The 13,392-nt window shown below is 35.3% G+C and overlaps 2 protein-coding genes across 9 annotated transcripts in view; one reads left to right on the top strand and one right to left on the bottom strand.

The window, feature by feature from the left end:
• BLZF1 (basic leucine zipper nuclear factor 1) overlaps positions 1–3,150 on the top strand; it is a 27,929-nt gene extending 24,779 nt beyond the window's left edge. The window contains exon 7 of the mRNA XM_032389404.1: positions 1,801–3,150. Within this exon, the coding sequence (XP_032245295.1) occupies positions 1,801–1,986 (186 nt within the window). The 3' untranslated portion in view covers positions 1,987–3,150. The remainder of the gene's footprint in view (positions 1–1,800) is intronic.
• A 2,340-nt stretch (positions 3,151–5,490) lies between these two features.
• Positions 5,491–13,392, bottom strand: part of CCDC181 (coiled-coil domain containing 181) — a 41,857-nt gene continuing 33,955 nt past the window's right edge. For 7 of the 8 annotated variants that reach the window (XM_032389357.1, XM_032389364.1, XM_032389360.1 and 4 more), the window contains 2 exons: positions 9,240–9,394; positions 5,491–7,476 (listed from right to left, as the gene is read on the bottom strand). In XM_032389357.1, the coding sequence (XP_032245248.1) occupies positions 7,317–7,476; positions 9,240–9,394 (315 nt within the window). In that variant the 3' untranslated portion in view covers positions 5,491–7,316. The remainder of the gene's footprint in view (positions 7,477–9,239; positions 9,395–13,392) is intronic. The other variant, XM_032389359.1, reaches the window with a different exon arrangement.

The following is a 13,392-nucleotide window of genomic DNA, read 5'->3' on the forward strand; positions in this document are numbered from 1 at the left end:
CCCCCCCCCCCCCCCCCCCCCCCGCAAACTGTAAGCCCCTTAAGGGTGAGGACTGTATTTTATGTTTCCTCAAGGTCTGGCATAGTAATCCTTTACACATAGTAGGTGAGCAGCTATTTACATAATGAATCAGTACCCGAAACTAAGCTCGTTGAGTTTATCCTTTCCGTTCTCCTTGTTGGGAAACTGTCCTTGCCTCCTCGGTTGCTGCCAGTAGCATGTGGTATAATTGACTGCCCCACCTTTCTTGAAACACTCCCTTCTCTTGGCTTCCATAACTGCACACCCTCCTGGCTTTTCTCTTTTTTCTGACCATTCTGTTTTACTGTGCGATATTGGGTATCCTCAGGGCTTGGTCTAGATCCCCTTTTCCCGATCCTTTATCCACCACATTCTCTTAGTGAACATAACTGACAGTCCTACTTTCTTAGGGTCTCTTGAGCCTTTCAGCCCCATTGCTTCAAGATTATCATTTCTTAGCTAGATTACTGCAGTAAACTCCCTTTCTTTGTTCTTCCCTGGTCTGCTTTTAATGCCTGCCCTTTCCCCTATCTTCCAACTGTGTACAGCATGATTTCTCTGAAAGGTACCCTGCTTAAATCCTTCCCCATTACCTCCAGGCTAAAATCTAGAAACCTCTCTGTACTGGTATCTCCGTCTCCTTCCACTGTACTCCTTCGGTATTTTGTTTCTCTCTCTACAGACATAGAATGTACTAGCATATAGAGAGTATTTCCATACCCTCTAGCACCCAACCAAATTTTACAAAAAATAGAAAGATCTCAAAAATTCAGTGGAAAAAAACGCAATATATTTTCAAAACAGAGGTCCTAAAATAGAATGCTGGCTCTTAAATAGTGCCAGGATGTTCTTAAATTAGCTGTTAAGTCTTTGGGTATGGTAGTAATTTAGAAGGAAAAAACACTGCTGGACAACATGAGAGTGAGAGAAACAAGCATATCCAACCATACCTGAAAGCTCCTTATGTAAGGCATAGGCTTACATAAAAAAAAAAGAAAGTTCTTTCCCCCGCTGCTTTTCACAGTTCCTTTCCAACCGTAGTGCCTACCTCATTTGCACCATAACCCATCCTCCTCATGGGATGATCGTTGAGAGAATATAAACATAAGAAACAGGAGCTTTGAACAAGCATGTTATCTTTGCCCTTAATTGGAGCATTTTTTTCAACCCAACAGTTCCTCATGTTGTGGGTCTCAGTCAGGGAAACAGCAGAACAAGTCAGAGCAGAAGAATTAGGAAAGCATGGTGTCCATGAAATCCAAGAAACGAGAACATGATTGTTAGCATAAAATATGGCATATACATTAGAAATAGAGAAATGAAAAGCTATTGATTTTACAATCAATTAAAAACTTTGAAATAGGATTTCATTAAAAGAATGCAGAATCCTGATTCCAGGCAGTTGAATGAAAGATCCATAGAGGGGAGGTGGTGGGTGCTTTTTGGTTAAGGATAAAAATTGACATCACTTAAGGTAGAACTGATATAACCTTATTTTTTTCTGTGTTTTCATGCTTTTTCACCAATATCCATAAAAGAACATTAATTTCATTTTTGAAAAATAGGTAACCTAGGTAATATAATAGTCATTGTTAAATTTAGAGCTTTTTGGAAAAGGGATAAGTTCTCTAACCAATCAAACTCATCACTGAGATGTTATTTTTTATGGTAGTTACATATTAATGAAATGGGGCTTTATAGGTAGTTTTACATCAATAAAACCAAGGGCTTTTAGAGTCCCTAAGGCATACAGCTGACATTACTTCTTATTTTCCTTAGGTTCTACGCATTTTGGATCCAGTTACCTGTACAGAAAGCTCACCTGATAATCCATTTTCTGAGTCTTCACCAACTGCCTTACTTGCTACAAAGAAAAATATTGGACGATTTCATCCCTATACTAGATATGAAAATATAACTTTCAATTGCTGCAATCACTGCCAGGGAGAACTTATTGTCCTTTAACATTCAGTATGTTGGAGGCATGCTACAGGCCCTTGCTTCTTACCCAAGAGTCATTATTATTTGGGAGCTGGAGTTCTTACAGTGGTAGAATGTCACTTTCTATTTAAGTAATATATATCCCCAACAATGTTTCATGTACTGGACCACAGATTACCCTTTCTTAATAAATACCTCAGGATAAGAAAAGAATGAAACCGTATAGATATATTTAAAGTAGATGATACTTTCCAGGCATACATGATGCTTTTCCTAAAGGACTCTGAAAGAAAAAAGACCCTACCTTTATTTTAGGCCCTAAGTTATATCTTGCTGTGTTTAACATGAGCAGATTTAATTGTGGTACTCTAATGCAGGGTGGGTCATATGCAGCTACAGCCATTCATTTACTGTTGTCTGTGGTTGTTGGGTTTGGGTTTTTTTGGCACTACAGCAGAATTGAATAGGTGCAACAGGGCTTGTTTGGCCTGCAAAACTTAAAATATCCTATCTGGCCCTTTACAGGAAAATTTTTCTGGCCCCCACTCTAAAGGAATAATAGCTGGCAGGGGGATGGGTGTAGGGAATGTCCATTCCCTTTTTGGTGATTTATTTTGGACTACAAAGGCGACTTGTGGAAATACTATGGGTGAAGGGACTAATATTTTAAAACTAAATGCTATATGTTAGGAAAATTTAAAGTATTTTATAGCCACATTATCAAGTGTTTCAGCAAAACATATTCTCATGTTGGTTTTATGTGGGGAATTCCATAGTTCGAATGGATACAACTTGACATATATAAAAGAAATAGATTTTACTGAGCTCATTTTGACAAATGCAACACAATAGGAATATCCAATTTGATATAAAATGAGAAAGTAGGATCCTTCTAGAACATTGTACAAACTCCAAATGCAATCCATTATTAATTTATATTAATATATATTATTGTTTGTTTATGATGGACCATCATAAAACACCCTTTTATAAGCCTTTTAAAATATCCACAATATGTTTATACCAAATTACACTATATTAGGTGCAGAATTGCCTATTAAAAGAGAAATCTAAAGACAAATCTGGTGAAAAAACATATTTTAATGTCAACCTAATGAGGTTTTTGTCTGATTCATCTAAGTTAAACTTTGAAATGGCAATAAATTTGTCTACATTTTTTATTTTGAATATTGATTTAATGTGCTTTTCAAGTCTTCATCTAACTTATACTATTTATAATTGATTCTTCAGCCTTTCCTTTGGGTTTACTTAGTATAAAACTTAGAAGAAAGCATAGGGGAAAATCTTCATGACATTGGATTTGGCAATGATTTCTTGGATATGGCACCAGGAGCACAGACAACAAAAGAAAAAAATAGATAAATTGAACTTCATCCAAATTAAAAACATTTGTACACCAAAGGACACTATCCACAGAATGAAAAGGCAACCTACAGAACGGAGAAAATATTTGCAACTTATATGGTTTATAAGGGCTTAGTGTCTAGAATAAAGGATCTACAATTCAGCAACCAAAAATCAAACAACCTTATTAAAAAATGGGAAAAGAACATGAGAAATTTCTCTTAAAAAAGATATACACAATAGTCAATAAGTGTATCAAAAGATTCTCCACAGCACTAATCATTAAGGAAATGCAAACTGATATCACTTCATGCCCATTACAATGGCTGTTATCAAGGAAGGAAAATAATGAGTGTCGATAAGGATGTAGAATTGGAACCCTTGTGCATAGCTGGTGGGAATGTAAAATGGTGCAACCACTGTTGGGAGTCAGTATGGTAGCTCCTCAAAAAATTAAACATACAATTACCATATAATCCAGCAATTCCACTTCTAAGTAGATACCCAAAAGAATTGAAAGCAAGGACCCAAATAGAGATTTTTATACCAGTGTTCACAGCAACATTAATCACAGTAGCCAAAAGGTGGGAGTAACACAGGTATCCTTTGATGGATGAATGCATAAACAAAATGTGTACACATGCAATGGAATATTATCCTTAAAAAGGAATGAAAATCTGATATATGCTACAGCATAAATGAACCTTTAATACATTACACTAAATGAAATAAGTTGGAAACAAAAGGACAAATAGTGTAGGTACAGGAAACAATCAAATTAATAGTGACAGAAAGTAGAACAGTGGTTACGGGGGTCAAGGAAAGGACGAATGGAGAGTTTTTATTTTCTATTTTTATTTTTTTGAAGATTTTATCTATTTGTCAGCACAAGCAGGGGGTAGCAGCAGGCAGAGGGAGAAGTAGGCTCTCTGCTGAGCAAGGAGCCTGATGTGGGACTCGATCCCAGAACCCTGGGATCATGACCTGAGCTGAAGGCAAACGCTTAACCAACTGAGCCACTCAGGCGTCCCCAGAATGGAGAGTTTTTAATAGATACAGACTTTCCATTGGGGTGATGAAAAATTCTGGAGATGGAAAGTGGTGATGGTTGTACAGTATGAATATACTTAATGCCACTTAATTCTACACTTAAAAAACGGTCAAAATGGGAAGTTATATATATATATATATATATATATATATAATCACACACAAAAAAATTGTGCATACACTCATAACCACAAACTAATGGCACACTTCTGCAATGGTTGGTTTAAGAGTGTCAGTAATAGTAATAGTTACTAAATAAAAAAAAAGATCTCAAATCAACAACCTAACATACCATAAGGAACTAGGAAAAAAAGAGCGAACTAAGCCCAAAGCTATCAGAAGGAAGGAAATCAAAATTAGAGCAGAGATAAAAATAGAGAACAGAAAAACAGTATCAAGGAAATCAAAAGTTGGTTCTTTGGAAAGATCCACAAAATTGACAAACCTACAGCCAGACTGACTTAAGAAAAAAAGAAGATGCAAAAAACAAAAATCAGAAATGAAAGTGGGGAAATTATTACCAACCTCAAGTTAAAAGAAAAAGAAAGGAATAATTGTACTTAATAATTGTAACAAACTAGGGCGCCTGGGTGGCTCAGTTGGTTAAGCCACTGCCTTCGGCTCAGGTCGTGATCCTGGAGTCCCGGGATCGAGTCCCGCATCGGGCTCCCTGCTCAGCGGGGGGTCTGCTTCTCCCTCTGACCCTCCCCCCTCTCATGCTCTCTGTCTCTCATTCTCTCTCTCTCAAATAAATAAAAAAAAAAAAAAAAAAATAATTGTAACAAACTAGATGAAATGGACAAATCCCTAGAAATACACAAATTAGCAAAACCGACTCAAGAAAAAACAAAATGTGAACAGGCCTATAACAAAGAGATTAAATCAGTAATAAAAAAAACTTTCCAGTACCATATATTTGTATGAATATAGATGAAAAAATTCCTAACAAATTACTGGCAAACTGCAATAGCATAGAAAAGGGATTATATACCATGACCAAGTGGTATTTATCTCAGGAATGCAAGGATAGTTCAACATAAGAAAATCAATGTAATATACACACACACACATACACATATGTAATAGAACAAAAGAGGAAAACCATGTGATCATTTCACTTGATACAGGAAGAGCATTTGATAAAATCCAGCACCCTTTTATGTTAAAAACACTCAGAAAAATAAGGGATCAAAGAATAGGAATAAGTAAAATAGAGGAATAAGAATAGAACTTCCTCAACTTCATAAAGGGCATTTATGGAAAACCCCACAGCTAACATCATACTCAATAGTGAAACACTAAAAGCTTTCCTCCTAAGATCAAGACAAGAATGCCCACTTTCACCACTACTATTCTACATTATACTGGAAATCTTAGCCAAAGTAATCAGTCAAGAAAGAAATAAAAGGAATCCAATTTGTTAAGGATGAAGTAAAACTATCTCAATTTGCAGGTGATATTATCCTATATATAGAAAATTCCAAGGAATTTACAAAAAAAAAAAAAAACTGATGCTGATAAATTCAGCAAAGTTACACAGTATCTATCAATGCACAAAATTCATTTGTGTTTGATTTTGAATATACAACCTAAAAGCAAATTAAGAAGATAATTCCATTGGCAGTAGAATCCAAAAGAAGAAAATATCTGTGAATGTATTTAACCAAGGAGGTGAAAGACTTGTACAGTGAAACTGCAAAATTTTGTTGCACTAAATGACAAGAAATCCTGTGTTATGGATTAGAAGACAATTTTATTAAAATGACAGTACTACCCAAAACAATCTATAGATTCACTGCATCTCTATCAAAATTCCAACAGCCTTTTTTGTAAAAATGTTGTGGAATATTTAAATGTCAAATTGGTTCTCATTATTAAAGATAACTTTAAGCAACACAAGACTAGTTATAATGAAACGTTAAATTGTCTGGTGTATGCTGAAAGTGCTATAAGAAGTTGAGACAGGATTGAATAATTCTGTTTTCTCACTTAGGGTCAAGTGATTAAGGTACAAATACCCAGTTGATAAGAACCTTGTCTTCTGAGGCTTTAACAGAACTCCTGCAGTGATTCTCCAGTCTCCATCACACTTGTAATGTTTACCTTTGTTTTCCACCCTTTAAATGCCTTTACACATATCAAGGATACTGTTCCTCCATACACCAGATTCCTGTATAGTCTTAAATATTTCACAATATCTACCAATGTTTGTAAATTTTATAATATGCCTAAAAGAAAGAATTTTGCAATTATACAGATCAGAGTCTGCGAGCAAACTGCTCCTTCTATACTTTAGTTTCTTCATCTGCAAAACAAGACCAATAGGGTTGTTATAAGGATTGTATCAAATTATGTAAAGCACTTAATACCATGCACATTATAAACTCTCAATAAGAGCTAGTTAATTTTGTAATATAGCAAAATTGGATGCATAATTGTTACTATCTTCTTTTTTTAAAGAACAGAGAAAGTAAGCCTACCCTATTTCTTAGCTTTCCACAGCTATTCAAATTCAAAGTTGTCATAGATGGGATTTTGTATAAGGCCTTGAACAAGTCTTGTTTAAGAGGTCACACCTTCAGCTCCATGAAATGATCTACTGTGATCTTTTTTAGTAATAGAAACTAAAAATAGAAATCTGTTCCTTTCTTGTGTTCTTTCCAGCTAGAAATGCTAAAATAATTTAGAAGTAAAGGAATCTAGAGTTAATTTATTGTTCAGTTTGTTGCATGGACTATGAGATGGTATAACACAATACAATACTGCGAGAGAAGAAATTTATTTTGTTTAGTATTAAAAAAAAAAGAAATTCACTGTATCGCCAAAAGATAAAAAGCATTTCCATAATTTAGAGTATGACCAAAGCACATAGGCCATAAGAAATGATAACCAAAATTTTGAGGATAGCAGCTTCCAAATGAAGTATTTAATAGATACTTTCAGTTATAATGATCAGTAAAACGAAAAGATTTGGCTTCTGACATATATAGGTGGCTCTGCAATTGTTTAGAATGCTTTGCTTCTAGTCGGAGCTGTCTAGTTCTTTCTCTGGCAGCTTGTTGCTCGGCTAGTTTTTCAATCCGTTTCCTTCGCAACCATCTGTAGAAAGATATGATAAGATCTGGTGAGTATCAACGTGAATACTCTTCTTGCTATAAAGTTATTGCTATAGACTATTAAAGGAAGTTGAATTTCTTTACATTGAAATGCTGTAGTCACAAAGAAAAAATTATTAAAGTACTAATGAAAATTTCAGGTTTACCCCCTAAGCTCACACAAGAAAACACAGTCACATTTGCAATCAAATACTTAAAATTAAGTTTGTCTTAAAATGAGACTGCCAACTAAAAAAAAAAAAGCTGAGTTTTGAATAATAAACACAATATTTTACATGTGATATAGGTCCTATTCTTTTGTTTAAATATGATTTCCTAAGCATAGAAAATCTAAGCATAGAAAATCTATCAAGTATTTGATAGATTCCAATTAACTTATTTTTTACAACTAACTGTATTCCAAAATATGACTTAATTAGGTTAAGAATCCCAGCATGCAGAAATGTTGCTTTGCTCTTGTTGGTAGGGACACTAATGTGTTCTTGCTTTTTACTGCATAAAACAGTTCTTCTTTAAAATGGAAATATAAGCCTAAGCATAAAAAACACCCAAAAAAGGAGGAGGAAAAATCAACATTCAAACAAATTTAAATCTATACACCTTGCTTAGGTAAAATAACTCAAAAATAACTGTACACACACATATGAAAGTGTATGCGGTGCACATGTGTATATATACATCAGTTGTTTTCAGAAATAACCCTAAACAACTAAATGTATCAGAATAGAAGAGACTTAACATCATAACATCATAAGCCAATGTTGTGTGGTCCCAAATTGGACACTAGTTTGAGCAAATTAATTGTAATCATTTAGGGGTCCACTGGGAAAATATAATTATGGGCTGGATATTAGATGAGATTATTAATAAAAATAAGCAGATTACAGAATAGTATATACATATGATCTCAATTTATATTTTAAAATTATAATGTACAGAGAAATATCTAAAAGATATGGACTAAGGTACTGACAGTGATTTCTAGGTGATGAAAATGTGACTTTTTCCCCTTCCATTTCCACAATGCACATTTACTGCTTCTCTTATAATATTTATATATGTTTAAAAAGAAAAAAAAAAGGGAAGAAAGAAGCAAAGAAACAAAGAAAGAAAAAGATAGGAAAGAAAGAAAGGAACTTAAAGCAACTGGATTCAATATTCACTACCTCTCCCAAGGGTTACTGGCAAAATTATGAAACCAGGTCTGTTTCCTCACAATTAGCCAGGTAATATAAAGTCTTAACCAGGTAACTGAAAAGATCAGGTTTGCCTTAAACTACCATAATGTGTGCCCAAATCTCTTTTTCAATTTGGTCTATACAGATCTTTCTTCTCAGCCTGAATTTCTTTATAGAAAAATATTTCTTGGGAAATACGACTCTTTATTCAGTTTTTCTGAGGACTATGTAGGAATTAGCTGTATATTATCTTTGGCCCATTTCTCTAAAAAATGAACAAAATAACAAATAAATGGTAGGCTATCAAAGGTTACCAGACAGGTAAAATATAAAATAATTTTGGTATTGAAAATATCTTGAAGAACGAAAGAATGGTATATAGATATTATGCAAAATATGGAGCTAAAGAATTTTCTCACACACTTTTAAAAGTGTGGATTTACAATTGAATAGATATGTAATATAAGAGATAAAATATTTTGTGGGGTTTATTTTCAAGCTTTATTGACTACCGAGCTCTCTGAAAGGACTGTGAGGAGAGGGGAAGCATCTCTGGCCTGGAACTTACTGTTTAAAGGCCCGCTCACGGCCCTCTGTTCCTTTAAGGAAGAATAAGCATTCCTCTTGCTTTCGTAGTTCTTCTGTCTTTCTTTCTTTCAACTGCTCTTCATGCTTTTTTTTAAGCCATAATCGAAAAGCTTGCTGTGGATCTCTGTTTTCCTGCTGATTACAAAAACAAGCTTTGTAAATAAACTAAAACTACTTTTTGAGGCCCTGCCTATAGGACCGTACCAAGAATACATGTTCCACTCATCAATTTTTCATAATAATGCCAACCTCACTCCCTGTACTCCTAGTATCTAATCAAATTATATCACCTTTGAACCAGCAACACACATTGACCTCTGTCAGAAAATTCAACACTGAATTCACTGCCATCTGGCATCTTTCAAAACTTATTGAGGTAATCAATAAACGAAAAGTGTTTTTACAGCGATTTGCAAACTTCTCAATGAGGAGCTCTTTGACAAAATAATTTTTTACAATGGCACAAAAAAATAAAACGGGCTTGAAGAAAGATTGGGATAGATAATATGAACGGAGTTGAGGTCTTTGTAACAATTCCTGAAGGAGCTCCCTGGAATGCAGTTTGAAAGCTAATGATCCAACACTTCTATTATTCATCCTTTCTTTTAAATTCTACCTTTGTTTTTAACTTGTAAGAGCATCTAACTGCCAAGCCCATCTCCAAACTGTAATCACTCTTATGGAGGGTGGCCATAAGGATTTGCAGCCATAAAAATTTTCTCATAAGAGCCATGCTGATTTTGTCATAAGTAAAAGCTAGTGGGAGTAGCTTATTGTATGGTTCCTAGAACTTCATGATGGATACTATCTTCAGAGAATTTTCAAAAGTTGAAAGAGCTCTTATTTGGGAGAATAAAGAGAGCAAAGGGACAGATTTGGGGCTAGGGGAAAGCATGCCTCATTATTTGGATGCCTGGCTAAAACACAAAGGAAAGGATGCATTCATTTAATACTTTCCCCAAAGAGAAGCTCGATGGTAGAGAGGACCATTTCCTACACCTTGCATTTTCCTTTTTTTTTTTTTTAAGATTTTATTTATTTGAGAGAGAGAGACAGAGATAGCGAGCAAGATAGAGAGAGCATGATGGGGGAGGAGAGGGAGAAGCAGGCTCCCAGTGGGGCTCGATCTCAGGACCCTGGGATCATGACCTGAGCCGAAGGCAGACGCTTAACTGACTGAGCCACCCAGGTGCCCCTGGTTTTTCCTTTATCTATTACTCACATTGCCAAGTATGTTCCAGTTTAATTTATAAAATTTATGTAACCTAGGATCTTTGATGTACAATGCTGAAGTCTGTGAAGATAACCCATGGATGACCTAAAGGATCATTGCCGAACACCTAGAAGTCTGGGAATGGCTGGAGATGACCAAAAAGTGTTCATTCTGGAATTACAGATCAAAAGAGGCAAGGATTCAGAGGTGAACAGGATTGATTGGTATCTCTATTCATTTATTCATTTACCAGATATTTACAGAGTATCTACGACAGAGTATCTACAGGCACGTAGGTACTGGGTTGCATCAGTGAAAAAACAAAGTTCCCTCTCTCATATATTCTATGATTGCACTGTCCAATACAGTGACCACTAGCCACATGGAGCTATTTAAAGTTAAAAATTCAGTACTTCAGTCACATTAGCTACATTTCAAGTGCTTAGGAGCCACATCGTGGCTAGTGACTACTTTATTGGACAATGCAGATATAGAGCATTCCCATCATCCCAGAAAGTTGTATTGGGCAGTGTTATTCTAGATGAGGAGAAAGGTGGTATGTAGACAGAAAGTGAGGGAGTAAGTTATCGGATATCTGGAGACAGCGTATTTCAAGCAGTGGTCACAGTAATACACAAAGAAGGAGTTCTTAACTGGCTATCATCCCAGGATTCAGCAGAAGGCATAGGCAAAAAAGGCCATCTCCCATTCTTTTCCTGGAAGAGGTCCATCGGCACACTTGAAAAACTGCTGCTTGAGGGTCAGGCTTCTAATTTAGAATGCCTCTAAAGGCTAGCTTTCATCATCCCCAAGGACCAAGAAGGCTGTTGACACCTCTGCTGCTGTCTCCCTGTAACCTGCTCTAAGTAGCCAGTATCTCCCATGAAGGACATTTACAAACATCTGCTGTACCCAAATTTTTATGGCTGCACCCAAAGAACAGGTTCCTAGGTCACCTGGTTCTGATAGCCACTGGAACTTCCATTCATGAGTACCACAAGATGGTAGCAATCAAATAAGTAGATCTTAATGGGCACAGGAATATCGCCCTGCAGATATACACCTGGGCTCAGTGCAGACGGAACAGGAAAAAACACCCATCTCCCAGTTTCTCCTTGAAAAGGGCTTAGCCGCATACCTTCCCAGCTGTGCCAGAGGGCCTGGCTTCCATTTAGCCTGCAAAAATACACTACCTGGCACAGACGTCCAGCAGAATTGAGGAGAAATCAGAGCTTTTCAGACAAACAAAAGCCAAAGGTATTCATCACTACTCAAATGCCTTAGAAGAAATGTTGTAATGAAAGAAAAGGATGCTAATTAGTAGCAAAAAATATATGAAAGTATAAAACTCACTGGCAAAAATAAATATAGAGTTAATAACACCCTAATGTAATGGTGGTAGGTAAATCATTTAGAACTCTAGTATGAAGGTTAAAAGATAAAAGTATTAAAAATAACTATAACCAAAACAGACTGTTATAAATACAAGGTGTTTATGAGAGTCTCATGGTAATCATAAAGCAAAAACATATAGTAGATACACAAAAGATAAAGAGCAAGAATCAAAGCATACCACTACAGAAAATCACCAACTCACAAAGGAAAAGAATAAGAGCAGAACAAGGGAACAAAGTAATTACAAAACAACCAGAAAACATTTAACAAAATGGCAATAGTATTTCCATACCTATCAATAACTACTTTAATGTAAATGGACTAAAGCTGAATGGATATAAAAACAAGTCCCGACTACATGCTGCCTAAAGAGACCAAATTCAGCTTTAGGACACATATAAACTGAAATTAAAGAGATGGAAAAAGGTATTCCACATAAATAGAAACTAAAAAAGAGCAGGGGGTAACTATACTTATATAAGACAAAATAAATATTAAGCCAAAACAAAAACTTGTATGGTATTACCATAAAAAAATAATGCATTGATTAATGTAACAGAAGAGAGAGCTCAGAAATAACCTCATGTGTACATGGTAAATTAATTTTAACAAAGTTACCAAAAATAAACAATGGGAAAAGGATAGTCTCTTCAATTAATCGATTTGGGAAAACTGGATTACCACATGCAAAAGAATGAAAATGGACCTCTACCATACACTATATAAAAAATAACTCAAAATGAATTAAAGACTTGAGTGTAACCTGAACAACTCCTAAAAGGAAACATTAGAATAAGCTCCTTGATATTGTTCTTAGAAATACTTTTTTTTGGATTTGACAGCAAAGGCAACATAAACAAAAATAAGCAAGTGAGAGGACAAACAAAAGCTTCTGCTTCACAAAGGAAACCTTCAACAAAATGAAAAGACAACCTGTGGAATGGGAGAAAATATGTGTAAACCACATATCCAATTAGGCAACATGAAAAAACCATCAGTACCTCTAATTATCAGGGAAATGCAAATCAAAATGACCATGAGCTACTGTTAGGATAGCTATTATCAAAAAAGAGAGGGAGGAAAGGAGGGAGGGATGGAGGGAGAGACGGAAGGAAAGAAGGAAGGAAGGAAGCAAGCAAGCAAGCAAGCAAGCCTGGCTACCAGGGGCTGGGGAGTGGGAGAAATAGGGACAGGTTGGTAAAAGGGTACAAACTTGCAGCTGTAAGATGAAAAATGTCTGAGGATCTAGTGATTAACATTGTGACTATAGTTGATTACACTGTATTATATAATTGAAATTTACCAAGAGAGTAGAACTTAATATTTTACCAAAAGAAAAAAAGGAGTAAATATGTGAAGTGACAGACATGTTAATCAATTTAATGGGGAGAATCCTTTCACAATGTATATGTGTATCAAATTCTCATGTACACTTTAAATATCTTACAATTTTGTCAATTATACCTCAGGAAAGCTAAAAAAGAAAAAGACTTACATCACAGACACAAGAATGTAAACTTAAACA

The sequence above is a fragment of the Phoca vitulina genome, unplaced genomic scaffold, assembly GCF_004348235.1.
Source record: "Phoca vitulina isolate PV1807 unplaced genomic scaffold, GSC_HSeal_1.0 scaffold54, whole genome shotgun sequence".
Classification (NCBI taxonomy): Eukaryota; Metazoa; Chordata; class Mammalia; order Carnivora; family Phocidae; genus Phoca; species Phoca vitulina.